This window comes from Rhea americana, unplaced genomic scaffold (assembly GCF_003343005.1).
Source record: "Rhea americana isolate MKP2758 unplaced genomic scaffold, rheAme1 scaffold_235, whole genome shotgun sequence".
NCBI lineage: Eukaryota > Metazoa > Chordata > Aves > Rheiformes > Rheidae > Rhea > Rhea americana.
Window position 1 is genome coordinate 1,099,345 of NW_028186352.1, and position 26,570 is coordinate 1,125,914.

The 26,570-nt window shown below is 38.9% G+C and overlaps 3 protein-coding genes across 6 annotated transcripts in view; all 3 read right to left on the minus strand.

Moving 5' to 3' along the window:
• Positions 1-81: 81 nt before the first annotated feature.
• Positions 82-4,116, minus strand: CREBZF (CREB/ATF bZIP transcription factor). Of its 2 annotated transcripts, XM_085306239.1 has the most exons (3): positions 3,236-4,116; positions 2,464-2,541; positions 82-1,122 (listed from the first exon to the last, which is right to left on the minus strand). In XM_085306239.1, exons 1-2 carry the CDS (start codon positions 4,102-4,104, stop codon positions 2,493-2,495), a joined length of 918 nt encoding a protein of 305 aa, XP_085162365.1. In that variant the 5' UTR covers positions 4,105-4,116; the 3' UTR covers positions 82-1,122; positions 2,464-2,492. The 2 variants fall into 2 exon arrangements, with proteins under 2 accessions (XP_085162365.1, XP_085162363.1); XM_085306237.1 differs by having other exon boundaries at positions 82-2,541.
• Positions 4,117-5,738: 1,622 nt separating this feature from the next.
• CCDC89 (coiled-coil domain containing 89) lies at positions 5,739-8,198 on the minus strand. Its single transcript, XM_085306236.1, has 2 exons — positions 8,179-8,198; positions 5,739-6,836 (listed from the first exon to the last, which is right to left on the minus strand). The coding sequence occupies exons 1-2, from the start codon at positions 8,196-8,198 to the stop codon at positions 5,762-5,764; spliced, it is 1,095 nt and encodes a 364-aa protein (XP_085162362.1). The 3' UTR covers positions 5,739-5,761.
• A 2,411-nt stretch (positions 8,199-10,609) lies between these two features.
• The window catches only part of LOC146595170 (synaptotagmin-like protein 2), a 60,188-nt gene continuing 44,227 nt past the window's right edge, over positions 10,610-26,570 (minus strand). For 2 of the 3 annotated variants that reach the window (XM_085306243.1, XM_085306245.1), the window contains 12 exons: positions 24,965-25,066; positions 23,839-23,892; positions 22,587-22,634; positions 21,346-21,440; positions 17,576-17,695; positions 16,322-16,491; positions 15,603-15,705; positions 15,012-15,182; positions 14,395-14,473; positions 13,864-13,963; positions 12,909-13,114; positions 10,610-11,812 (listed from right to left, as the gene is read on the minus strand). In XM_085306243.1, coding sequence (XP_085162369.1) covers positions 11,667-11,812; positions 12,909-13,114; positions 13,864-13,963; positions 14,395-14,473; positions 15,012-15,182; positions 15,603-15,705; positions 16,322-16,491; positions 17,576-17,695; positions 21,346-21,440; positions 22,587-22,634; positions 23,839-23,892; positions 24,965-25,066 — 1,394 coding nt within the window. In that variant the 3' untranslated portion in view covers positions 10,610-11,666. The remainder of the gene's footprint in view (positions 11,813-12,908; positions 13,115-13,863; positions 13,964-14,394; positions 14,474-15,011; positions 15,183-15,602; positions 15,706-16,321; positions 16,492-17,575; positions 17,696-21,345; positions 21,441-22,586; positions 22,635-23,838; positions 23,893-24,964; positions 25,067-26,570) is intronic. The other variant, XM_085306244.1, reaches the window with a different exon arrangement.

Below are 26,570 nucleotides of genomic sequence, written 5' to 3' on the forward strand. Positions count from 1 at the left end.
TTCCCATTTTGTGCAATGAACCACTTCATCAAAGGCAGGCATCAATAAGAAAAAGATGAAAAAATATTTGAGCCCATAAACTGAAAGATCAACAAGTCTGATTTTATTTCGATACTGTATTCTTATCTGGATGGCACATAATTACAAAGAAACAATTACAATATTTTTTCAAGTATTAAGTTGTATCATTTCAAGGCTTCCACTTCAAAAAGCTACATTAATAATACGCTATACAAATAGTACAGTTGGTTAGCATTTCCAATAACTTCCTCTCCTCTATTTGGTTTAAATGATTCAGTAGGCACTAAAAATGCCTGCAGCCACTTACTTTATCAGGTCTCGACCTTCTTGTACCAGTATACCTAATTTTCATGTCATAAAATCAGCTACTCTCAGACACAGCTCGTAGATAGTTTTATGACTAAGTGATGTGCAGGTTCCTAAGAGAGACCAAAACTGAGTCTCTGACTCCCGTCACTTAGCAGTGATACAAAAGAAAAGAATGCATATTTAAGTTAAAATACACTTCTACTCTGAAGTAACCATAAAAATGTTATTGTAACATCCCATACATGTTACATTACTGTTTGTCTTTTAATCAAGCATGTTAAACTTTATAAATAAAGCATGCTTGCTAAGTCTGAGCTAGGTTGATTCAACCAAGCTCAGTCCAGCTCCATTATTTCCATTTTGCATATCAGTTAGTACCGGTCTTGATAGTTAACTCCGATTCATGTGGCATTTGTACAACCCATCAATTACAGCAGGGTTACACAATCTGAGACTGAAACTTTAAGTCCTGTTGATGCCACAGAGGTGTTACATAACGTACATCCCACCAACTCTCTTCTGTGCTGGCACTGTACTCTGTGAACTGACAGAATTCTGAATACACTGCAGAAAAACCTGTTTGATAGGATACTGTCTTTTGAAAAAAAAAACATCCTGGACGACATTAAATGATCTCAGCATTCAACTTTTTTTAAAAATTTTTGAAAGAGCAAAGACAGTAAAAGCCCTGTTACCTCTTTATTCTCATTTCTTATACTACCTTTTAAAATAAAGCAGGAAATGTGGCCAGCAGCTGGTCCCGTCTCTTCTGCCCCAACACAGCTGAATCCACTTTAGCATAAAGAAAAACAAGGATGCTAAATACACATATACTTTATCAAACAGTGATGTTTCACAAAGAAAAATCAAACTCATCTTCTATTGGTGTACATTTCTACGGGTCTAGTACCAATAAAGCAAAATACTGGGGGAAAATGCTTCCCCTTCTACTTAGCCTTAAACACAAGATTTAAGGCTCTAAGAAATAAGATTTCAGTAACATTAAATGCAGTATTTTTTAAAGAAGTTAAGAAACAAAACTGTTTTAAATAAATCTATTCTTTGTGAAACCTCACTTTACATATTATTTTCACAGTCCTTCTTCCCCCAGCTGACATACATATAAACAACTTAAACATTATAATACAACTGAAAAAGACAACCCACTCATCTTTCATGATGGATAAAAACACTGACTAGTACAAGAAAACACGCACTACTGTTTATCAAATTATTTTTCCTCCTATCTCAGTTAATTATCAAGCATTTTTCAAATCATTAATCTCAAGATACATATTTGTTTATCGCCAAGTTGTGCTTAATTATATAAAGTCATAGATTTCTGGATACTGTAAGAGGCAAATTTAAGATCTCTACAGTAAAATTAAGCACATGCATATACATGCAATATCTTTAAAATTTAAAGCTATTTTGAAGTAACATAGTAATTTCAGTGTGCATGGGCATAGAGATTACTCATAGTAAGCTAAAGTAATGAGTTACTCCGATGCACTGCATTCTTCAAACCGCAATTCTCATTAGAGTTCCATGCAAAAAAAAGAGACACTTCTACACTAGGATTCCACTGTACAGATGTAACCGTTATTTAGGTTTTGTTAAATCARGCAAAGTTCTGCAGCATGAATTAAAACAAGCTAGAAAAGGATTTTAAAAGATACTGTGCATTCCTAATACTAGATGTAGTATTTATACCAGTAGGTCACAAATTCTTTTTTTTTTCTCATTTAAAAAGCAATTTATTTATACTTTTGGGAACTTCCCCAATGATAAAAGACTGCAAGCATCACATTGCACTTACTACCTTTCGCCTCATCAGATATAAAATAGCAAATTTCCATTTCAAATGGCATTAGCATTTATTTCGTAATTCAAAACATAGCCGATATATTAGCTACTATGTTCATATTACAAAWGGAGAAGAGGAAAACAGCTAATTAGAATGATGCGATTGTAATTTTCACTTAGTTATCATCCAGAGCTAGAAACATTTTGGCAGAGTAGGCCAAATAGTCCAAGGACTAGAAAAACCATTTCCTGAACCAGTCACCAGGAGACTGGAATAAGCAAAGCAAGCTTTCTGTTACTGCATTATGGGAATATATTGATCCTTACCAGGTTGCGAGGTGGAAAACGACTGTTCTTTAACCCCTACACAACGGAGCCTGGCAGGGCAAGCACCTAAAAGAGAAACTGTCAGAGAGGTTTTAATAGTAATGTATAACTGAGATGCATTACAATTTTATATGCATGCTTTCCTTTGCCGATCATTACTATTTTCTCAAGTCTGTCCAGTGACGACATCTTAAGGAAGTTTTGGGTTGGTTTGGTTTTCTAAGCAAGCATTTTCGGCTCCTCAGGATAAGTAGGCTAGACATTATCTAACTCAAGACTGGGTAGACAGCGTTATTTTTACTAGCAACCGTGAAGTGGAACTGAGCAACCTTCATGCATCAGGCCGGCATGAGCTTTTCGCCCAAGTGCTGCAAACGGGGCTCCGGAGGCACCGCCGCATGTATACACACGCGTCGATCCGCACGACGGTCAGCACATGGCCGTACGCAGCTCTGCACGATTCTTAGGCCAAGCAGACTCAGACCACTACTGTCCGCGCACCAGATTTACGTGACCTTTAACCAAGGCTGCCATCTGGCTCCCAATATGCCGATGAAGATATTTAATTTTTGTTTTGGTACCCTGACTGCTTAAGCACCAGGCTCCCTGCTCTGCATCTCCCCCGGTACCACCCCGTCACCACTGTACTTTTTTCTTTTTTTTTATTTTTCTTTTTCTGCCTCCGCACCATCGCCTGCTTCCTCCGCCACGCCGCGAGGCCCCCAGGGCCGAGCACCCCGCGAGTTACTTGCAGCCGGCTACTGGACCCTACATTTTGCAGGTGGCGGCGGCGCGCCGTGCGCAAGCGGAGCAGAACTCCACCGACACCCGGTCCCGCTCCACGTGCAGGCAGATCCCGCCGGCGGCCGCCCACTCCTCCTGCGGCTCCCCCGCCGCCTCCTCCAGCCTCGGAGGCCGGGAGCTGGGCAGGGCGTAGTCGTGGTCGCCGCTCTCGCCGCCGGGCTGCGGGTGCGGGTGGTGCTGGCGGTGCTGCTGCGGGGGGCGGCGGGGGCCGGCCGCCTCCCTGAAGAGGCTGGTGCCGAGCTGCAGCCCGCCGGCGCGGACCCCGGCCAGGCGGCCCAGGAGCTGCCCCAGGGCGCTCTGGTTAGCCAGCACGGCCCGCAGGTAGCTGCTCTCCCGCTCCAGCTCCCGCAGGCGGCGGCTCAGGCCGCGGTTGCGGTCCCGCAGCTGCCGGTTCTCGGCGGCCAGGCCCTGGAGGCGGCTCTCCAGCCCCAGCACGTACTGCTTCTTCTTCAGCCGGTTCAGCCGCGCCGCCGCCGCCGCCTTCAGCCGGCTCCCCGCCCCGCCGCTCCTCCGCCCGGCCGCCGCCGGCCGCGCCTCCGGCTCGCCGCAGAAGCAGCCGCTCAGCTCGGCGTCCAGGTCCCAGTCCGGCCGCGCGGCCTCCAGCAGGTCGCCCAGCTCCAGCCCCGGGAACCAGTCCTCCTGCTCCCACGCCGCCGGCGGGCCCCCGGCCGCCGCCTCCGGATCCGGATCCGTCTCCTCCCGCCGCGGCGGCGGCAGCAGCTGCTGTTTAGCCCGCGCCGCGCCCGGATCCCCCTCGCCGGCGAGCGGCCGCGCGGCGCCGGAGGGGCTCGCTCCGCCCGAGGGGGCCGCCGGCAGCTGCGCCAGGCTGTGGCGCATGGCGGCGGCGGCGCGAGGCGGCGGCGGCGCTGCCGCGGTGCCTGTCGGGAAGCAGGAGGACGGGGCGGGAGGGGAGCGGAGCGGAGCCGAGCGGGCGCCGCGCGACTGCGCCCGCGCGCGGGAAAGCGGCGACGGCTCTGAGGCGACCGTTGGCGGCTCTGAGGCGACCGTTGGCGGCCGTGGAGGGGGGGCTCATTTCCACGCTGCTTTCACGGTCTGACTGGAGATTGGTGAATCTCCTTATGCCCCTTGCATGGTGAGCATGCCCACCAAATATCTATATGTGTGTATATATATAAAAGTGCCTCCGTAAAAATAGGAGTTAAATGACACGTATAAGAGCCAGGAGTAAAACAAAAGTTTTTGTTAATTTTTCTTCTACTTACTTAGGGACCATGTCTGGTTCAGCGAGTCCTTCAGATGAAAATGATCACAAGCTGGGAGATCCCCTGGGTGTCTAATTTTGACTACTCCGTGTACTGGGTGCAGCAGAGGTTTGCAACACAGAGCAGCTGTTTTGTAGATGCTTAAGACCAGCAAGTAACCAAGTGACTAGCTAAAATGTTGAGTTACTCCAAATATGCACCCATGGTAAAAATGTAGAGAATTCTTGAGCTGAACACAGCCTATATGTGGGATATCAGCAGTCAGCCTTTTCTTTTTCTTTTCTTTTTCTTTTTCTTTCTTTTTTTTTTTTTTTGGTTGCTTGGGGTTTTTTTTGATGGACTTAGTCTGGGGAGCAGCTGTAAGACCAGTAGTTGAAACTCAGCAGCCGCCAAAGACCTCCTGCCTGGCTGGAGGAAGTGCAGGAGAGAGGAGGAAGCCTCCCCAGTCCCCTAGGTTGGCAAGAAAGGGAAATATTTTTGAGAAAATTGCACAAGATTATAGGGTATTGGTCTGGCATTACTGCTATTTTCTCTACAGAAAACACCTAGTGCTCAGATAAACTGGCAGAACATCTAGAACCTAAATCTGTTTCAAAAACCCATCAAAATAACCCCAAAGACCCATCAGTTTCTTTTGAATAGAACAGGGATATAAATACTGCTATAATTTTAAATGAGACAAAGACAACTAGAAAAATTACAAAAGTGTGTCTGAGCATTAGGTAATTAATTGTATGATTTTATTGTTTTGGCCTGGTTTTGTTTGTTATTCCCTTTCTTTTTTTGTATTAACTGCAAGTTGCTATTTATACCATAGGTGTTTCAAGGTAGAATTTCTCAGAGCCTCAAAGATACCAGTTAATTGCCCAACCTCTTTTGAACTTCAAGGGAGAATCGGAGAGTAACAATCTGAGGTTTTGTTCTTCTGTTTGTCTGGGAAAATCTTTGACTGCAAAAACTGAAAATCTGTGATACAGGATAGGTTAGGACCAACTATAACAAACCAAACTCGTATTTGTAGATTTTCCACACTAATCCCTCCTCTCACACCCTTTGACTAGTCCAGCAAGCCCTGTTTGGATTTAACAGTGTAGCAATCTTACTTGTTTAAAACTATTTAAAAAAAAAAAGATAACGGTTAGTCCCTAATGGAAGAATTTAAGCTTGTTAAGTACATAGATACAAATCTGTTAGATTGTCCCAGTGAAGAAGAATAAAAAAGCAGTGGTGTAGGGCATCTGCTGACACTGGAACAGAGGAGAAAGATGAAGTTACCGGATAAAATGACGGAGTTTGACATTCAGCTCTTTTTCTTTAGTCAGTAAGTCCTGACTGTGTTTTTTGTAAGCATCAAACTGCAGCCATAGTTCGCCATATGCCTGTTTGCTGCTTTCTACCTGCTGTTGGAGCTCTTGGAYCTTCAGATCACCATTTGCTGCTGCTGCTTCTTTCACAAAGCGCTCTTCTGCTAGCTGCCTAGCTTTCTCTGCAGTCTCCAGCTTCTTCCTCAGCTGCTGAATTTCCTTTTGTTTCTCTTGCAGAGCTTTGCCCCTCTCCAGGGCCAGGTTCAGGAGTTCCTCCTTCTCCCGATATGCCCTTTCCAAYTTTGCCTCTAACTCACTGCCCTGAGCCCTCTGCTGACTTTCTTCCTGCTCTACCTGTGCAACGGTTTGCTGATGCTTCTCTTGAAGACATTGCAGCTGTTTTTTTAATGAATCAACTTCCCTGGCGTAAGCGCTTGCTTGTTGAGTCTGAGCTTCTAGCATCTCCTTTTCTCTCTCCTGGGCTCTGCGTCTCTCGTAAGCACATTTCTCCTGTAAGGAATCTAACTGCTGAGAGAGCTCTCTTGCTTGGAAAGTGAGCTGGAGCACTTCAGCTTCTTTCTCCCTCACGTTCTGGCTGAAGAGAGTTTCATTCTCCTGCCTCAGACGCTTATTCTCCTCCCACAGTTGCATATTCTGTTTCTTATGTTCATCCTTGAAGCTGATCATTTTTTCATGGTTGTCAGCCAGGTCCATGAAACGCTCCTCCAAACACTGAATCCGTTGGGTCTGGGCTTTCAGTTTCACAGCATCCTCAGTCCTCAGCTCTTCCAGCTTCATGTTGAGCTGCTCCAGGCCTTTGCAGCGTTTGTGTGCRTCATCTGCTCTTCTCTTCAGTATGCAGATAAGGTGATACTGTTCCTCTATGCGTGTACGTAGCATAGCTTTCTCACTCTTCTCCTCTTCAGGGATCCCACAGAATTTCCACAGGCCCTTATTCAGGTCTTCCGTGTCTTTCTCCATCTCTGGATCATTTGTGGGGCTGRCCCTCCTAGAGTCTCTCTTACCTTCAGCCACGGAGCAACTGTCTCTCACAAAGATGAAAAGAAGTTTATATTGACCATTGACATTCAGTGCATCTCAGCTGTCCCTAGCGGTTCTCCTCTGTGTCCCAACGCACTCCACTAAACAAGCAGAGTTTCTCTAGAAYGTTGTTGTATCACCGGTGGAGACCGGGGCGTTCTGAAGCCAACAGCAATCTGCAGCCAGTGCTCAGTCCTGCCGCAGCCCTGGCCCCTGCAAACAGAGCTGCCAACTTCATGTGCATTTGGAGTTAAGCAGGCTGACGAGAAGGATGCCAGACTTGATGATGTGAAAGCAAAGAAAATAGGCTTACTATTTATGTAAGCCTATTCATTTGTTGGTTACTAGCTTTTGTAATTATTCCTTCTCAATGCACTGCTGTTGTAGCTACAAGAAGTACTATTATACTTAGGTAAAAAGCCAGTAAGTGATGTAAATAATTCCCTAAACAGTCCTCTTCCTCTGCCCTTCTTTTCTCCAATCTACCTAGTATTATTAAAGCAAGTAAAACAATGAGGGTCTGTCTTCTGACCCTCAGAGGTCAGTCTTCTAACCAATTTACACGTTTTAATGATGTGTTATATTTCTCATTTAAAATAACTGGATAGCCTTGCCTTGTCCTTAGGGATTTGTAATTGAGAGATCTACACAATGCTAATAATTATTGAATGCATTGTGATATAAAGACTTGGTGCCTGGAAAAATAGTTTATAATTTGAGTTTTGACAGGGATTCACTGGATTATTTTAGGCAYGTAATTGTAAAAGTCTGTCTTCTCATCTAGAAGATAGGGTAAATATTCATATTATGGTAGCCTCATACTCAATCAGTACTGGTGCCTAATAATGCTGCATGTTACCGAGATGTATGAAAAGTTAGTCTAGACCTGATCTACAGACCTAGAAATAGGCAGCATGTAAAGTAGTATGCTGATAAACAGCTTTTATAAACATCTTGAGTTTTAACTGGAGGTAGAATGGGATATGCAACAGAGCCATCTTAGAGAAAGGTACAGAGGAAAAATGAAAAATACAGCAGAAGTAAATTCAAGCTAGGGCAAAGCCTGTGAAGTAGAGGGTATAGTGCAAGGAGCCAGTCTRTAGTTGCAGAACTGCATAGAGGTGACCTTCAGTAGGGATACCACTTCTAGATACGCCATCCTGCAGTCCTCTGCTGCTGCTCCTACTTTCTTTGGCTCCTGCCAAAGTAGTTGGAAAGAATGGGGGGGGGGGGGCAAACAGTTTATGCTGTCTAGTGGAAACATTAATAAAGAGAAGGAATTAAGAGGAGAAAAAAGTTATCTTACCAGGTGTTTTYTTTTCTCTGTTTGTTGCCACTCCTACTGTGGGGTTTCTGTCTCCATGGTGATATGACTCCAGGCACTCCAGAGCTGATGCCTTCATCTGCCCTGCTTGGAAAAKGTCCAGCTGGAGCTGGGCCAATCCCAGAACAGCGACAGTAATAACTAGGAGTGTTTTTTAGCAAACAAATGATGTGAACACCCTCAAAATAACCTAGGTTCTGTAAAAAGAWCAGGATTTCCAGAAATACAAAGATTTTCCCTCTCTTGGCCTGCATGGTGTGTGGCAGAGGATATCACATCTCAGAACGTGCTAAATATCTACAGGCTAAAACTAAAGACATGGCCCTTGCCCTAACAAACTTACAATGTGATTCAGGGGTTAATGAAAGTCTGGCAGATATGATGGGGAAGGGAAAAACAAATGCAGCTGGAGGGGAAAATCAGGTCCAGGTTTTGCTGATTCCTCTGTCTCGTTTGCTTCTTATCATTTTCCAAAGAGGGCACAGTACTGGATCTTAAATGGGAGTGATGTGGGTCACCAAACCAAATAAGGTTTGTAGGCTTACTTGCAGAAATGGGAGGTAGAGAAAGAAATGGGGATTTTTTCCAGATACACAGCATGAAAGCAGAGCTATGAATGAGCAAAGGAGGAAATGGTTGTGTTTCTCCCATTTTTTTTTTTTTAGCAGAAATGAATGCATATAATGGCATTCTATGAGTTTCACTGCTTTTTTCATAAAGATGAATTGGAATGAGAGCAGTGCTATTAATTTATCGAACTGTACTTTAGTGAGCATTAGTTACATCTTAACTATGTGATTTTAGAATGTTGGCTTTGGATGTCTCTAAAGCCTTTTGACTGCAGAGAGAATGAAAAGAAACTAGTTTCCTAAAACTTTATCTTGGTCAGCTGCACAAACTTGTATTTCTCTATTAGAGTAACTGTTACCAATCTGGAGCATCCCACAGTAGATAGGAATTATTATGAAGTTGATGGAGAACTATATTTATTACACAAGCTATGTTCAGAGGAATATAAAAAAAACAATAAATATTGTTAAATATACATTTTCAGTCATTTTAGTTGGGTATTTTCAATATAAAATTTCTGCTGGCTTACACATTTAGATCCAATGATTGTCTTCAATTGTTTTTTAATAAATCAGTATAATATCCTTTAGCAGGAGGTAGAATTTTAATTTTTCTGCTCTGTAGTTAAAAATACAGTTTCCACTGATAATGCCACTTTGTTTGTAACCCCTCCTTACAATGAAGTTCCTCTCACCAGGACAGCTTTGACTTTTCTTGTGTATTACAATACACCATAAAACAGTAAAAAGATGATAAGCACAGCTGCTGAAGATCTGTAGCTTGATAAAGACTCTACTGAAGGCTAACAGTGATAATAATACAGTTTTAAAATACATAGTGTTATTGTTAAGTGCTAGTATACTTTCCAAAGAYACTGCTGTGACTGCCTCTGCTGACCCCCTGTACGTTTGGAAGTAGTATAAGGGAGGCTCGTATTTGTTGATGTGATGACTATCCTTGTGTACTGGCCAAAAATAGCCTCTATTTTCTGCACATCCTGTAAACAGCTATTAAACAAATTTAAGAGACTGAATTTTTTGTACTAGAGGACCTGTTTTGGTTATTGAGTTCAGTGTCTTGGTTTTCTGAATGACTACRTAATGCTGCTATGTCATTACTTAGTCATCTTACTAATTACAGGTGCMCAAGTAAAGCTTGTGTTCAGGTAACTTCAAAATTTAAACTAAGTTTTGATATATTTAGTGTAGTAGTAACCACATGATATTAGCCTGCAACTCTAGAGCCTCAAACCCTGTCCCAACTCTAAAGTCCAAAGCTATTTTAAGACAGTAAAATATTTAAATTTCACAGGAGGAAAACAAAGAAACACACACATACTAACCTATTAAATTGGAGGTCATGCTCACAGCAAAGTACTTTTCCAGGTGAAGCTGAATTAATGTAAATAGTGAATACAAAGTGTCTCTTGGTCAGATACACAAAAATCACTATTTTATGAATAGAGAATAATACATGTACTATGCTTCAGAACAAAATACATCTTTACTTAAATGATGTAACAGTTACATGGCTTTTGTATTCTTAAATAGCCAACCCGGAAAGAGTGGTGCCTCTGGAAAAGTGAAGTCTGTACCAGCCACCAATCTCAACCAGAWCACCTTGGTTATGGTTTATAACATCAGTTAGTCTATATATTTACTTTTGTATAATTAAGTTCAGCAACTGAGTTGGATGTGATCTGCTCCSTTTTTCCTCTCTGCTCTAAGGAAATACTGGATTTTACCAGCTTCTAGACCTATGCAGTTGCAGCAAATAAATGTGCATTTATTTTAAAAGTTTTTCCTCTTCATTTTTTAATATTCTGTACTGAATTGCTAATACAAAATACTTGAGTTTTAATTAAGCATCGAATTCCTATGTAGCTTTAATAGACTGCTTTTATTAAAAAAAACAAAAAAATCCAAAACAATGTAATACATTTTGCATTTTATGCATTTAAGCTTTCATTACTGGCATGCATTTCTACAGGTGACAAATTCCAGTCCATTTCATATACTACAAAGCTATCTAAACCAGGACTACCAGAATCCCAGCAATCTCCTAACGGTGGCGCTGAAGAACAGATAAATTACTTTTTGCCCAAAAAACAAGCCAACAGATACAGGTACAGATAATGAGTATGTTTTACAAGATAAATAGCCATCATGTTTGTCATCATTAAAACTGGCATTTTTGGATGCTTTGGAGTAGCATTTAAACAAAACGTTTGACCTCAATGTCTTCAGCATTTAAGAGTAAGATTAATATACTAGCAAAGTGATTAATACATATGTAATCAGACTCTTTATGACTCTGATTCTTCATTGGAATTAACAGTCCTCTACACCCAACCTCAACAGTACCACTTCACAGAATGCTTCTTTCATCATGGAAGGTACTTTCACATCTTAGAAATGTAAAACWACAGGTAAAGGTGGGTTGGTTTGTTTTTTCATGAATTCTCCAGCAGTTCATACTGGAGAGATCTGACATAGCATTGAAGAGCTGTGCACTCACACAAATGAGCATGGACCAACCCCCAATCTTCTGCTATCTTACTAATAACACCTCACAATCCTAGTGATGTGCAGAAAGAGTTGCCCTTTGTTTTTCTGCTGGCAATTTAGATCAAGGAATCAGAAGCGCTTCATTTAGGCAATACAAGCATCCAAATATCACAGCTACCTCTACCACCAAATTCTGTAAGTGCATTCTTTCTTAAATTCATTTTCAGTAAATAAAAAAAATAAAATAACTCCCAAAATTTATATAATAATCTGCAGGCAGCAGTTTAATTCGAAACAYGAAGTGACATGCACAAAACAGAACAGCAAGAGAACAGACATCATCAAAAGAACGACTGTGTTAAGTTTCTCCCTCCTCCCTTTAATTTTATTCCCAAGGTTTCTTTTTGGTACTAGCAATTAAAAAGCTGCTTTATTTTGTCAATTTTGCAACCATTAGCATCCTGAGAGGTAGTGTATCTTCTATCCATGTGTTGGGTGMGTTCATCATCTTCTCCCACAGGGCAGTTTCAGCTGAAGTAGAATCCATCCAATCTACTGTAGTTCCATAGCTTTTGCCTAGAAAAATGTCAGAGTTAAGAGAAACATTTAATCACTTAATATGCTTCAAAGTCGAGAGCAGATAATCAAATCTGCCTCTCTTCTAAAAAAGGCCTAGTACTTTCAACATCCAATTCTGTATTTTTACACTTCAGCAAGTAAAATGTAATTAAGAACAATTTTGCACAGAAACATCATCATCTTCTTCCTWTTTTTGGTGTGTGTTACTATTTTTCTTATTTTGTCACAAGCCCAAGAAGAAAGGTAAGACAGGGTACCAAATAAAGGGGTTTGGGCTTCAGTCAGATGCTTATCTTCTGCATAGATGGAACAATATATAAGGGCTTAATATCTGAGAGGAATTAAAAATAAAATAGGCCACTGATTTTGATACTGAAATGTAAGGTTGGCTACTTAAAAATTCAGTCTGAGACTTCCTCCCCTGTTTTTTATTTTAGGTTATGCATGATTCATTAGCAAGAAGTTCCTTTGGGAAAAGTCATTTTTTCCTCGCATTTGCTTGAAAAGACTCCAAACACATCCCTCCCCCAGACCAAAGAGGGCAATGAAAGGGACAAACTATAATGATTGAGAACACATACAACCTTTCCATTTATCCACCTTCTTATACCGCCTTTTATGCTAAAAGCTTTTTTGCATTTATAGTAGTGGTATTTTTCATCTTTCCTCTATTCCTTTCAATGTCTCCAAATTTTATCAGGYATTCTCTATCTGTTCTTTTATCTCCACTCAGTATTGTCTCTACATCATGTATCCTGTTTTGCATGTGTAAATTTGTAAAAGGTTGTCAAGATTTTAGATGCACATAWCACATACTCTGTGCTTCAAGGGGTACCAGGTACTATGAATGGACAAACACAGGTTTATTTCTAAGATCTCTTCTAACTTGTCGGTCATCCTAACCATCATAATACTTCTTCTATTTATATTACAGGATCCAGGCTGAGGAAYAGATAAATTAATGAAACTGTAGTAAATAAATAGCTGCAARGCTGTTCAGTGATCTTTGCAAAAAGAGAAGAAACAGRAAGGTAAGAAAAGGAAACAGACTGTATTTTGTAAAGAAAGGATTGCTCTATCAAGAGCCTAGTACCTGTTCCAAGACCTATCCTGAGACCTCCTAAAAAGTGGTTGGCTAGCTTGTTGTGATCCCAGACCGTGAGTTCTACACAGGCTTCTTTCAAGTCTTCCGGTCTAAAGCCATCGTAGACCATGGTGTGGTTGAATACTGGGTTTGTAGTTTTTGACACTGTTCTTGTTTTCTGGCGACTTTTCCTGCTAGTATCTGGAAGAATGGTACTTCAGAAGAGAAAGCACTGTCAGTTTACACTTGGTCAGCACAGACTGCATTAAACACTGAATAGAAGAAAGCTACTGATTAACACTCTTTGCGAGTTATAATGCAACTGAAGATAAGATGCTTTAGCATCATGGAGATAAGTCAAAGATTGCATTTTCAGTCCCTTCCAAGAAGTACTGGCAGGATGTTCCCATCCACGTGCTTCAAACTATGGAAATGAAGTCAAGTGGGGAGGAAACACAAGCRAGTTTATTTGTTGGATCATCAACAGTGATGGTGAAACCTTTCTGTTGCTGCCAGAGATCTCCCAACCATCTTGCTACTCTTCTCTCTTTACATTTTAATGTGTTTGTGGAAAGGCAGGAGTAARAAATACAAATGTGCTTCTCATTTCTGTCTCCTCCTACTATGATTTGCTAAGCTAAACTGTACTCTCGCAATAACTTTTTTTGCTTAAGTGTAGCTAAACGCAGATATAAGATCTCACTTAGTTTTGACCAGCCATTCAACTAAGCAGCTGAGGAAACAAAATGAAAGTATAAGGACTATGAAGGAAATTCTCTCAGTACATTATAATGGGTGGTATACCCTTAATGCATTGAAGTTAAGTCCTGCAGAACTTAAAATAAAATAAAAATACAAAATGGAAAGTAATCAGGTGTTCTTTAATTTAAATTTTAAAAATATGAAGGGARGATTAGAAAGCATTATTAGGCCACCACATATTATGATCTTAACCAGTTGTTACCACTTAATAAAAGAGTTGAGCTTGTTGTCCCTCCGAAGAGGAAGGTCACGGCACTCCTTCAGCCAGATGTGCACCTCACCGGTGGATGGAATCCTCTTTCCTTAGAAAGAAAACATACTGCAAATATACAGCAGTACTGAATACTTCCTCCCAATACAGTATTTGGTAAAAACTATTTGTACAGTGAATGAAAGGCAAACAAAACTGAGAATAAAACTCCTAAATAAGAAATCTTTCAAACTTGGGAARAAAATTTATCATGAAAATTGAGGGCAAGCCTTTCCAAATTCATTTTGGAGACTGGATTGCAAAACTGGTTATTTCTTCTGTAATAACAATAAAAGTGACAAAATGGCCTTGKATCCTAAAGTGAATTAATGACTAGATTGACTTAACTCTCAAGATGAATTTATGCTTTTACATTAMAAAAGATGGCTGAATTTGTTGAAAAATGCTATTTTTTAAAAAGAARAAAGAAAAAAAGACTAAAATCTCCCAAAGGGCTGACAAGCCCAAAGAAGTAACACATACCTCCAACAGGCTGTGGGACGTACTGGAGGGCTAGTTTCATCTCCCCTCTGTTTTCTAATTCAAGAGCCATTGTTGAAGCCTGAAATAATAAATAAATATATTATAAAACCCAAACCTTGCAGCTCACACTCGGAGTTTATTTGGCAAAGTTTTCCCACAGAAACAAGCTTGACTTCTACAAGAATTTTTTTTTCTTGTTTTCTTATCCTTCAATCTTGCCTCAGTTTACAGGATGCGAGAGATTTTAAAGCAAGCCTAAGCAGTTGACAGTGCTACACTGGACATGTATTCTCATTAGACATGCTGTATATTCAGAGAGCAAGTGCCTTTACACATCTGTTGCAGCAACATGACAACCAAAAAGTAGCTTGAAATTCCTACTCCTTAGGCTTTGAGAAATTTCTGATTACTCTTAAAATAGCCGGCTACTTACTACACTAATAAAAACCCYAGAATTGTAATACCCCCTCACCAAAGAGGTATTTCTGATTGTAAGAAAAAAAAACCTACTTTAAAGACGTGCAACCATAGAACACAAGGCCTTAATAAACAATCACTTGGTCTCGTACTTATACGGTGAAAAATACAAACCAAATAGTCCAGCTTTAGTAACGTACCCTTGGCTTAAGCGGAAACCAGTTGATTTGTTTGTTTATTTTATCATTCCAGTCCCAGGTTCCTAAATCTAGCTCCACTTCACCAAGGAAACTATTCCTCCCAAAGGTATCATTGTGCCAGACAGAGATATTGAGCCTTTGGTTCTTTAGGACAGCCTTCTCAATTTTATACTGCAAGGAGGGAGAAAGGAAGAAAAACAAAACAAAACATTAAAACAAGTGAGAGTTTCATCAAAGCCATGCCTGAAAGTGGTAAGATTGGAGAAAATATGCCTGGATTTATACAACTAATCATTTCTTCATTTCAATACAAAACTCTTTTTATGTTTTAATCTTTATTTCAAACATTTTAACTTCATACTTGGGTTTGTTTGTAAACATTACAGAACAATGAAGATTGCCATATTCTATTCAGAACACACTATATAGTTACTATCGATGGAAGGAAATAGGTACTTTCATGGAGCAATGCATCTCATTCTGATAAACAGACGTGTTTTGACAGCATCTGGACTTGCACTGAAAAGTTAAAGTTCTTAATATTTCATGCATATYACCTAGGTTTTTTTCTAGTAATAGTTTGATAAATACCCGCAGTATTTCATTATAGACTGGATTGAAAGTTTTCTTTTTCACAGAGGTCTTCCGTTTGCCCAGCTTGTATTTTTCTGGAAGCAGGTAAGTCTTTACATACCTAAAATTTAAACAGACTGGTAAAAATATTAAGAATATACCCTTCCAACTTCCMCGTCCAAATACACAACTCAGTGAAAAATAAAATACAATGGTTTTATAAAGTAAACTAAATCCATTCAACTAGTTATTATGTTGTTCAGCTTGTGCCATTTAAGAAATGGAAGAAATGGATTAAAAATTATAAAAATAATTCTTATTTTTCCAAAGTGGAGCATAACTTTTCTCTGCCAGGTGAATCTCTTGGAATGTCTCCTCAACCCATGSAAATGCACAGTGTTTAAATACAGTATGCCTAGTTTTAACATTTATAGGCTATTATTCTACTGGACACATTTCAAAGCAAGATTTACCATATAGAAAGTTAAATTTAAAACCTAAAAGTAGAGTTTCATATTCTTAAAARTTTGACCTTCTAAAGGTAATATATGCACTAATTACAGTGGCAATTCTACATTTATGTCGGGGGGACAACAACTATGGAAAGCATGTTATAGCCTCTTTGTTCATTTATTTGGTTGTTTAATCCAACAAGTGGTAGTGACTGAAAAAAATCCATTTCTTCATTTATAAGAAACTTTCATCGGGAAAAACACATATAGTCTAGTTRTACTTACGGGTCTGAACGCTGTTGCTTAACATCTGCCACTGCCAAGTCTTTACACTGGCAAATAAAAATGTGGAGCTCATTCAGCTGTTCTACATAATCAATAGCAAACTGAATGTTTCCCTTCACATCAACATTGCCAAAATCTCCACTGTAGATGCTCATTAGACTTCCGCTCACCTGTATCATACAACAGGAGGAAAAAATTTCTAAGGTTTTGAATTTGGCCAGATACTTCAAGATCAAGGTAGAAGTTCTGCTCAGAATTCAGACAGTAAAGAAATCAGCTGTGTCCTTTTAAGATGAAATTAAGAAACGTAAGGGAGACTGATAAAAGCTGCTCAGTAAGCAGATTAACAAAGGATATTATTTGTAAGTCTTAAAGGTGTTAGGCCAAACTTGCTATAAAAATGTGAACGTGTTYATGACATTAAGATAGAAGGAAAATTACAGGATGCTCCACAACTGGTGACTGCCTGTGATCAGACATTTTAAGTATCTCTTCAGCTGATCTTGCTCAGAGAAAGCAGAACCTAGACTTAAAGTCTAGACTTAAGGGGACAAGCCTTCTGAAAATAACAACAAAAAAATTAGGAATAAAGTCTTTATAAGATTGCATTAGGTGCCTAAATAAAGTATATTTGAAAATCAAATCCTAGATGGAGTGAAAAAGAAGGGCATACATTTTTTTTTAAACATCATTATCCTTCCTCCAAATTTTTCTTTTCCCATAAAGCTCACAAGCTAATGATTTTTGGTTGACCAGTCACTGACTTAATCACCATCCCATACCAGTACTGTCTCCTTCTTTCACTTACTCCTTTTTTCTCTTGCTCCATTTCTTAACATCTGCTTTGTGTACGTTGTCCCTCATTTTGAGCTCTCAGGGTAAAAGCCATCTTTTTGTTCAGTTTTTCTAGAGTCCACTGCACAGGGGAGTCCTGAACARGCTCCAGTATATGACTATAGTAAACATGAAATATGATCTATCCAATACTTCTTAAGAGGGACTAATAATCTAACACTTTAAGAAAAGTAGAAACAATTGGTTCCATTTATATACCATAGAAGTGGCTTTGGACATTTTGATTTTTGWTTTGTTTTTTAAGAACTCCATGCAAGGATTCATGTGGCAGATAGAAGGAAGGAAGGAGACAAAGATGCCAAGGAAGGAAAGATAAAAGGAATGAGAAAGCAGGTGGAACACTGCTGAAAAGATTAGTGTAAGCRAAGTACCATTATAACAAGGCTTTGGTTTACATACAGAGGATAAGGAGGCCATGCCAGAAGAGCCGCTAAGATTGGTTAGAGAGCTGGGACTCTTCTTGATTCTGCCAAAGGAGTAACTGCTTTCTGATGCCGTATCTGTCTCTCTGTCATCACTCTACAAAAACATCACAGAAAGAAAGTCTGCGGAGGCACCATGGAGTCACAAGGAACATTTTAAAAATATAAAGCAGGATTTTAATAATGCAGATTGGGACTTGCTAAAAACCTGAATTTAAATTCCCTAGCACTGAAACATTAGTAATTACTAAGTTCTTAAAAAGCTCACTCACTTGGAAAAAAAAAGTTCAAAGGGAATTTTTCAGATGGAAAGTCTTTTTTTTTTTTTTTTCCAAAAAAAAGGAGTAATGCAACTAGCCTCTTCTTTAAAAGCCCCAAATAGCAATGGAAAATAAAAAGTGAATTTTATTGAGACAATTAAACTCAACTTCACTACACCATGAGTAAAATTTTGCAAATGGTAATGCTCAGATCTTTCACCAGTCCCTTTCTGCTATATAGAAAATACTATCAATTCTCAAGTCTCTATTTTAAAGACAGTTAGTTGGGAGGTAACATGCAAAGTAGAAGAGCACTGCATACAATAAATGGCTTTTGAAAAACCCCTTTATTACAAGACAGCGAGTAGAGCCCTGCTTTTYTGCATCAGGAAACTATAGGGTTTACTTGATCAGATTGTGCTCACAACCTCACTCCGTCTCTGTTTCTCCTGGTACAAAAGACACAGTGCTTCTTCAACTTCCATGTGTGCTTTGCAGTCTTCCTACACAAACTGTTATCCCCTCATATTCCAACTGTGAACATGTGACAAGGCTTCCCCCCTCCTCCATACAGTTCTGAGCGGCTGTCGCACACCTCCTACTAGCAGATGCAAATAGTAAACTATTTTCTACACACATTAAAAGAATATTTATAGAAATATGTCTAACAAACATTTTARATAAGTCTTCTATAATGTTTATAARCATTTATTGAGCCTAGCTTTTTTAGCTACATCTATACTAAGTAAAAGCAGGCCAGRATTGTTCCCCAATCTGGAGGCCAAAGACAAGGGCCGACTAACCTCTACCCTGCCTAGGTCAAGGCTCCTTGAGAGAAACATTGTCTTGGAGAGTGCTATTATTTGGAAGTATCCAAAATAAATCCAGGAGTGAAGTAACAGTTAAATAATGATGATGATCAGGATTTTGTGCTTATCCCTTGTTCAGTCCTGTTGCATGCACACTTTGCAGGGCAGGAAATCCTATCTCTGCTGTAGAGGAGGGATGTATGGTTTGTCTAAGACCATTTTAGCTGTTGTCCACACAGCAGAGTCGGGACTGAACCCAGTTCTGCTCACTTGGAGCTATGCCCTTAATTTACTMATCAAAGCTTGCTCCTTGGATGGAAGCAGTCAAAGGTCTTGTGTTTGAGGAAAGGCACAAAGTTCAGAGACACGGAATTATGCAGCASCAGGTGACAGCATGCCTCCAGAATGCACTATGCCCTTAATTGTTTTTCTAAGTTAACTCACAATTTTAAATAAGTATATTGTTAGTATTTGCAAGTAAAGAACCCTGATTTTTTTAGGCTGTTATCTCCTTTGCGCAAAAGGATAAGACATTGGCACACTAAGAGAGACAGGTTTATTTTTTTTTCAGTTAGAAAGTTTTATTATCAGAAGAATATACCATTTTAAAAATAATTTCAGAACTGAACCAACACATAGCAACAACAGTTAATTTCACCATGATTACATGGTGTATACAATGCTTATTTCCATCTATTATTTCTATCAGATTGATGTTATCTATTCAGTAGTTTCATACTTGTTATTGACCTGATGGTACATAGGTGATGATAAAGGCAGAAYCAGCACGTGTGAATAAACCTTTATGTTAGGGAAAGGCAATCTTCAAAAAGAACACAATTTATCCTTTTAGTGAAATATTAAAAATTACTTCAAATTAAATTTTAGAATATTTAAGAATTATTGCTAGTGTACTTTTATTTAATTTAAAAAATAAATATGAAAAGAAGTGTAAATAAAATATGTAAACCAGACGGCCTGTCTTGAGTTAACAAGCTAACAGCAGAGGATGTATTATAAGACAGTATTAAGAATAATCATATTTTTAAAGACAAATTCTGGGGACAGAATAAAGAGATTTAGGTACTGACAATTTCTTAGAATATCAAAAGGGACCATCCTAAAACAGTTTCTACTGCGACCAAGTTGACTATGTACAGTCTAYTGTCTTTTCAGTATTTGCCAGACTGTTTCATTCAGAAGCCGCATCAGTCAGTTTTTTAAACTGGCTTCTTCCAGAAGCTTTAACTGGTTATTTTTAGATGCCCAGCCATGTATTTCAAACTTGCTTTGTATCCCACTTCTAACATTTTGAGCTACTAATCTTTTGATTTGTCCATGGTGCAATGCCCTACAGAAGTTTTCCTCGTATAGTTCGCACTATAAAGGGCGTTAGAAGGAGATAATTTTACAAAATCTTYATTTAAAGAGATGTAATTCGTAGATACAAAATGGCTTAGTTTGTGCACTAAAGTAAGATTAGACAAAACTGTAACATTGTATTTTGGATATTTCAAACTTTCAGAGRAAGAGCAGGGAGCACAGTACTGAAACTGACCCTTCAGTCCTTTCAGCCACTTGTTTTTAGAGAAAATATTGACACTTCTGCTGACTGCAGTTACAGCTATAAGGACAGAGGTAAGCAGTATAACCATTCCTCTGGTTAATAGCACAGACATTTCGTATGGCATCTCTGACCCMAGTTCCTGTGTCACATCTAATACTGTGTCCACTAATCCATATCCATCATTGACAGGACTTAAGTGTTTAAAGCACTAGTGGAAGACAGCATCTGTAACTTTGATTTGCTGACAGCTTAGAGGGCAGGAGATGGGAGTTTCTTGTGCACAATTGCCACAGAAATTCACATTCATACCAGTTACTACAGTGCATAAGAAAAATGGAAGAACCTATTGCATTATCTAAATTCAACAGTGTTGAAGTATTTCCTGTTCTCTAGAGCTTCCCATTTCCTGTGACCAGTGGAGAGTATCTATTCAGATATATTCTGCCTATCTACTTCAGATGTTCACGTTAGGAGGTTGGTGCTTGGTCCATTTACAGCCTCCACATCTCTATCCACTGACTGTTCAGAGAATCACAGACAAGGCAGTTCATATTGCTTAACACCCTCAAACCTCACTGTCAGATCGGGAATAAGCTCTGAGGTCACACTCAGATCTCCCAGGCCCCTCACCATGCTCCTTTTTTAAAATGAAGTATACAGACTAAGCTGAGGCGACTTTAAAAGGCATAGTATGTTGTCAAAAGTTCTAAGATTACTTATGGAGAGAAAGACAGCTTGGTACCTGAACCCACACCCCTAAACAGAATGTCAAGCAAATACATCTCTGAGAAGGCTCATCAGATAGTGCCATTATATGTAGTCCTACAAGCTTATTTTAGCCTGTAAACAATGTACGCTCTGAAAAAAAAAAAAAAAAAAAGCTTCAACCTCTGAGATAAAACATGCTCCAATGTAGACCTGTACAGTAGGAATAAATCTCTAGTTAACTAAAAATTCTGAAAGATGAATCAACCACAGGCTCTAGCTGTACTACAAACTCATTATCCAAAAGCAAACTGGTTTGGCAGACCCTGAAAAGTACTATCTGGCAAACGCATAATACCACAGTAAAGGAAAAATTTAGTCACATTATTTCAAATACAGAACTTGCCTCTTCCTGTAGGAATGATGGGACTGACTTGCTCAGTCCTTTGAGTTTTTCAGGATTCGAAAACAGCTTATCGGGCTGTGAAGGCACTGTGGAAACTAAAGAGCAGCAACAATTCAAAGTTTCAAAAATAAATTTATACATCAAAACAGTGAGATTCCATAGCAGGGAATGGTTAGAAACAAACAACTTCAGAAGAAACACATGCACATGCACAACAAGTTTACAACTTAGATGCAAGATTCTTTTCATTGGACTCACAGAAGCTAGGACAGTCTAGTCTGACATCTGTAAAACTGGCCACAGTGCTTTCTCTCACAAAAGCAGTGWTCACGTTGCTTGACATAATGCACAAACCCACGCGCTGCAAGAAAATTCTGATCTAATGCAATTAAAAAAAAATCAGTTTATCTTCCAGCTTTTCCTCCTAGAACAAGGATAAGTATACTTATACACTAACCATACCATTGTTGACATTAGAGTCATCATAAGGCTCTTGGTAAAAAGTTAGTATACAAGCCAACTGCTCTCTTATTTACTTAGTCTCATTAATGGCAATAGGAATAGTTGTGTAAATGAAGCAGTGTTTAGACCTGAACAAGGAAGTTCCAAATATTCCTAGGTAGCTATATAACAAAATATTCCAAGATAACTAGATAATACATATCCCATTGATGAGGCAATATCTTGCAGCAGATCTCTTCAACTTTTGTACAGCTCCACTGAACTTCACTTTTGCATTCATTGTTCGTTTCACTGTACAGAGCTTAAGCGCACAAGCTAGCCTTGCAAAAATCCTGTCTGCAGTAAACCCACAATTCTCAGAATTTTCCATGCTGTAACCCCACTCATATTTAGCAGTACATTAAAACTCCACATATTAAAGGCATTTGCACTGTATGCACATTGCAAAATGCACCACTGCTCAGTATCTGCTGACAGAGAATTCTTTGGCAACAACGTCCAGCTACGATGGTACTCATCTATTGTTTGAATTTAAACATGGCACACCTGACGGGATTGTTTGCAAGGCGTAAGTTAAGGTCTTCCAAAGTTTTTTGCATTGAAGCTCTAAATGTGTCAGTTACTGTCAGTGTGCAGTTAGATGCAGTTTCCCATTTGGCAAGCATTTAGTCTAGATGTATAACTTGTTAGTTATTACCAAAAATGGATTTTTAATTTATTAGTTTAAATATCAGTAGAGAAATCTCTCCACTGTCTGGTGAAAGAATCCTGTTACTCACTTCCTGCTGCATTTTCACTCCTCTCTTGATGCTGATCAGGTTTCAAATCTGCTCAGCGCAGTATTGACAACAGTCAGTCAGTAGCACAAACAGCTTTGCAATGTTATAAATAGTATCAATATATTTTASGTGTGGAAAGTCTCAGCTTTCCCAAGACCCTGTATTTTTCTGKTTTGCATCACTCTCTGAGGAGCTGGATCATAACAAAGGGAGTAAGAGTGTACAAGCTAAGTGAATCAAAAACATGAATGGTATTTTCAAGAGACCTTGCCTCATTCTGCTTGCACAGCTAACAGTTTGACTGTGTTGGCCGTTTTTTCAAAACTGCACCTTCAATGAATTTAACTTTAAAAAAAGCCACATTTTCAGCTAAGTAACTTAAATATGGTACATAAATCTTGTTAGCATGTTGGACACTGTGTATCCTATTATACTACAGACCACTAACTCACAGAATGCTTGGAAGCATCTGAAAGATGGTAGTAAATCCTACTATGCACAACTCATTTTTAAAATAGTAGTGCAACAACACAATAAAGAATTGTGCGTTTATTTTCCACCATACTCAGTTATTGATGGTTTTCCAGTGTGTTCATCCTGACATGTTCTTGGAACAGGTTTGCTTTGCTTTGCTTAGATTTGGAATTCCTAAAAGAGGACAGGCACATCAGTAGCTTTATGCACATACCTATGTGTGACCAACAAATTTAACACCAAGGCATCTGTAATGCACTAGGAGATCACTGGTAWCAACAGTACCTGATCCAGTGACTCATCTATTGCTCAGGGTAAGTAATTCTACTTTGCTGGATTGAGACTGGAATTTGGAGAGGTTCATTTTCAACAGATGCATTCTGAAGGGTGTTCTGTATGAGCAAAAGTTATTCTGCACCTTATAATGCAACCAATGAGCAGACAAATTCAACATTTAAATGGGCTTGGTCTTTCAACTGAGCTAATGTTCAATGCTCTCAATGATTTCAGCAGTCTTTTCATATGCAAAATGTTCAAAGACTGAAATAGTACACTGGTAGATGGCACAGAGTTTCTACAGGAAACTAGCAGGACAATGTTAGTATTCAACTTAAGGATAAAATAATACGACAAAATTCTACAAAAGCATATAAGTCATGCTGAAGCTAAACAAATCTACAAGAAGAACACAATTCTTAAGTTTGGAAAAAAATCTTTCACTAGAAAACAGAACATTGAAAAAAGAATAAACTTCCATGCAGACACAAAATATATTTACCATCTTCAGCACTAAGAGCTAATTCTTCCTTTGGAATAGTTATTTTTCCTTTATCTGTGCAGGAAAAAAGTAACACATAGTTAGAAAGCTTGCTGTTCAGTATGATAAAACAGACTGCAGTGGTAGCCACAGAGTTAGTAGGAGTGAGGGTAAAAAAAAACCAAACAAAAACCAGCAGTATCATTGGCACAGTTAAATTCAAGTAATGCTTTCTTCTTAGTACATTACTTCAAGTCTGCCTCCAAGAGGGGATCTCCTATGTAACCACTGACACAGTTTCTATCAGTGTTGTTGTAACAGTATTAGTACATCTATACCTAAAACCTAGGAACTAGTTAGAAGCATGCAATAGTGTAAGTAGTATTAGAGGAACAATTTGTCCACAACAGCCAACACCTTTCAAAATCTACACCTCTAGATTTCAGTTTATAAATATACATTCAGTTTATGTCTTCTCCACTAGTCATGGGGGAAAAAAAAACACTGAAAACACTGATGGGCAGGATAAAGGGAAAGAGGAACAACAACAACAAAAATCTTAGGGGGCTACAGATGGAGGCCTAAATTTAACTCTAAACACAGTCCCATCTCACTGTATTATCTTAATGTGCATTTGGTTATATTAACTGCTAGAATACACAGGTGAAACTAATAGACTAAGCAGAGTTTTTCATACTTCTATTGTCTATTAATTTGACCCACGCAAGCAGTGCAGAGAGAAGGGCAGTTCTTGCTCATTACTGGTTTGYGTATTTGTCAATATTTTTGCTATATAAGGCTTTCTCACTATCCAAGAAACAGTTCACCAGTGATCAAAATAATGCATTTTTTCCTGCTTCCAATGTTGTTTCAAAATGAACATGAAGAACTGAAAACAAAACTGTATGAGAAAATAAGACATTTTTCAGTACTAACTCTATACTGCTTATTGAGAAGCAAAAGTAAGGCAAAAATATGGATTTCACTTTTAAAGTATTTTGTGTGCTTGTTCAGAAAGTGATTTTCCCGCCAAGGTTCAGTGTCAAGGTATTAAAACGCTATTTGGCAAAGCTGTGTGGAAGAACAGCATTAACATGTTTAAGCCAAACTGGGGAGTCAAAGGAGACACAGACAACTTTGTGCTCACTTGAGGTGGCTGATGGAATGTCCTCTAGACTTTTGGAAGGCATTTTCCTATCTGCACTCCTTTTCAAAGCCATCAAAACAGGGTTTAATTCTTCTTCTGAACCTGTTACRAGACAAAACACATGAACACTGCACACACAGATGTGCCATTTTAAACAGCTCACTAAAAAAAAACTGATTTCTTACAGAATCTGTTCTGACCTTTAGCAAACATAGCGAACATTCAATGAAAATAGAAAATAAATCAGTATCATAGACTGAGGGATGTATTATGTTCAGTTACTCTGAAATTAGAGACATGAGAACAAAAAATTAGCCTAGGCTTTAAGATACAGTCTTCTAAAAATAAGTATTTTTAAGGACCTACTGAAAGAGATATCTAACTGTTTTAGCTTAAAATGATTTAAAATGGAAATCAAAGCAAAGTGAACTGATTATAAAGTTTATRGGAACCAGGTTTAGCATCCAATATTCCTGAAGGGTTTGATTCCATGATGGCAACAGGTAACTTCTCATTACCAGATCATTTTTGTAGACACATATTTTAAGTGATCAGATATTTGTGATCAAACATGTAGTAAAAATGATACACCAAAGGGATTCAGGATAACTGGAATTGGATTCATGCCATTCAGTCAATATTAATCCCATCTCTAGCTTTAGGCTTTAAAATGCCTACATTAAGAATTGGCTCACCCTAAACTCTCTCAGCCATCTGTGGAGAGATACAGGTTGGCTGATTTGCGCTCCATAGATATTTTTGTCTGTACTCAGTAATAAGGGAGTTTAGGGCAATATGACACYCACGTACCTTAAAAATAGATGGAATAAACTCAGGTTGTAGCTATTTTGTTCWGAATCAGCACTAAAAAGAATTTAATAGTTTTGGTTTTCCTCTGTGCAAATTTGTCTTTTTAATTTTCTCCCCTGTGAAAATCACATTCTATTTTAATACTTGAACAACAGCCATAAGAAATCAGCTCTGGAGAGATTCAGATTCCTGAAATTAGCATGTATTTGTCTCCAAGGATAGTATCAAGACAGATCTAGCTCCTTCAAAATTCTTTTTTCAGACTCTTTCTTCTTCCTATTCCACTYTTCTCCCCCACCAACCAACCAGCTAGGCCTTATGGACAGTAATACTTTAAACTTTGGTTTAAAACAAAATCTGTTTTATTYTTCCTCATCTGTTATACAGATCAGAGTTCTCACTGACTCCCATTGGCATCTAACTTACATAAAATGGTGAAGAATTAGTCAGAAAGCCTTTCAAAATTCACAAGTTTCTCAATTTCTCCATGTGAGGAAAATATTCCCAATTTAGCCTTTTTAGTTTCTCAGGAGCAGAGTATCTCCTCTACCGTAACATATTCAATGCCTGCTATACTATATACATGGACTAGAGCTGTCATTTAAGCAAATAATGAGAATCCTGATAAAGACAGCACTTCATCCTTACAACCATATATTCTAGTGCAACAGGCAGCAATACTAAATTAAAATAGCACAGAGTTCTCTCTGGAACAAAAGATTTTGGTATTGTCTTCAGCCATTCCACTAAATAAAAATAAAGAATGAGGTCAGTCAGCCACTGTTTTGGGTGGAGG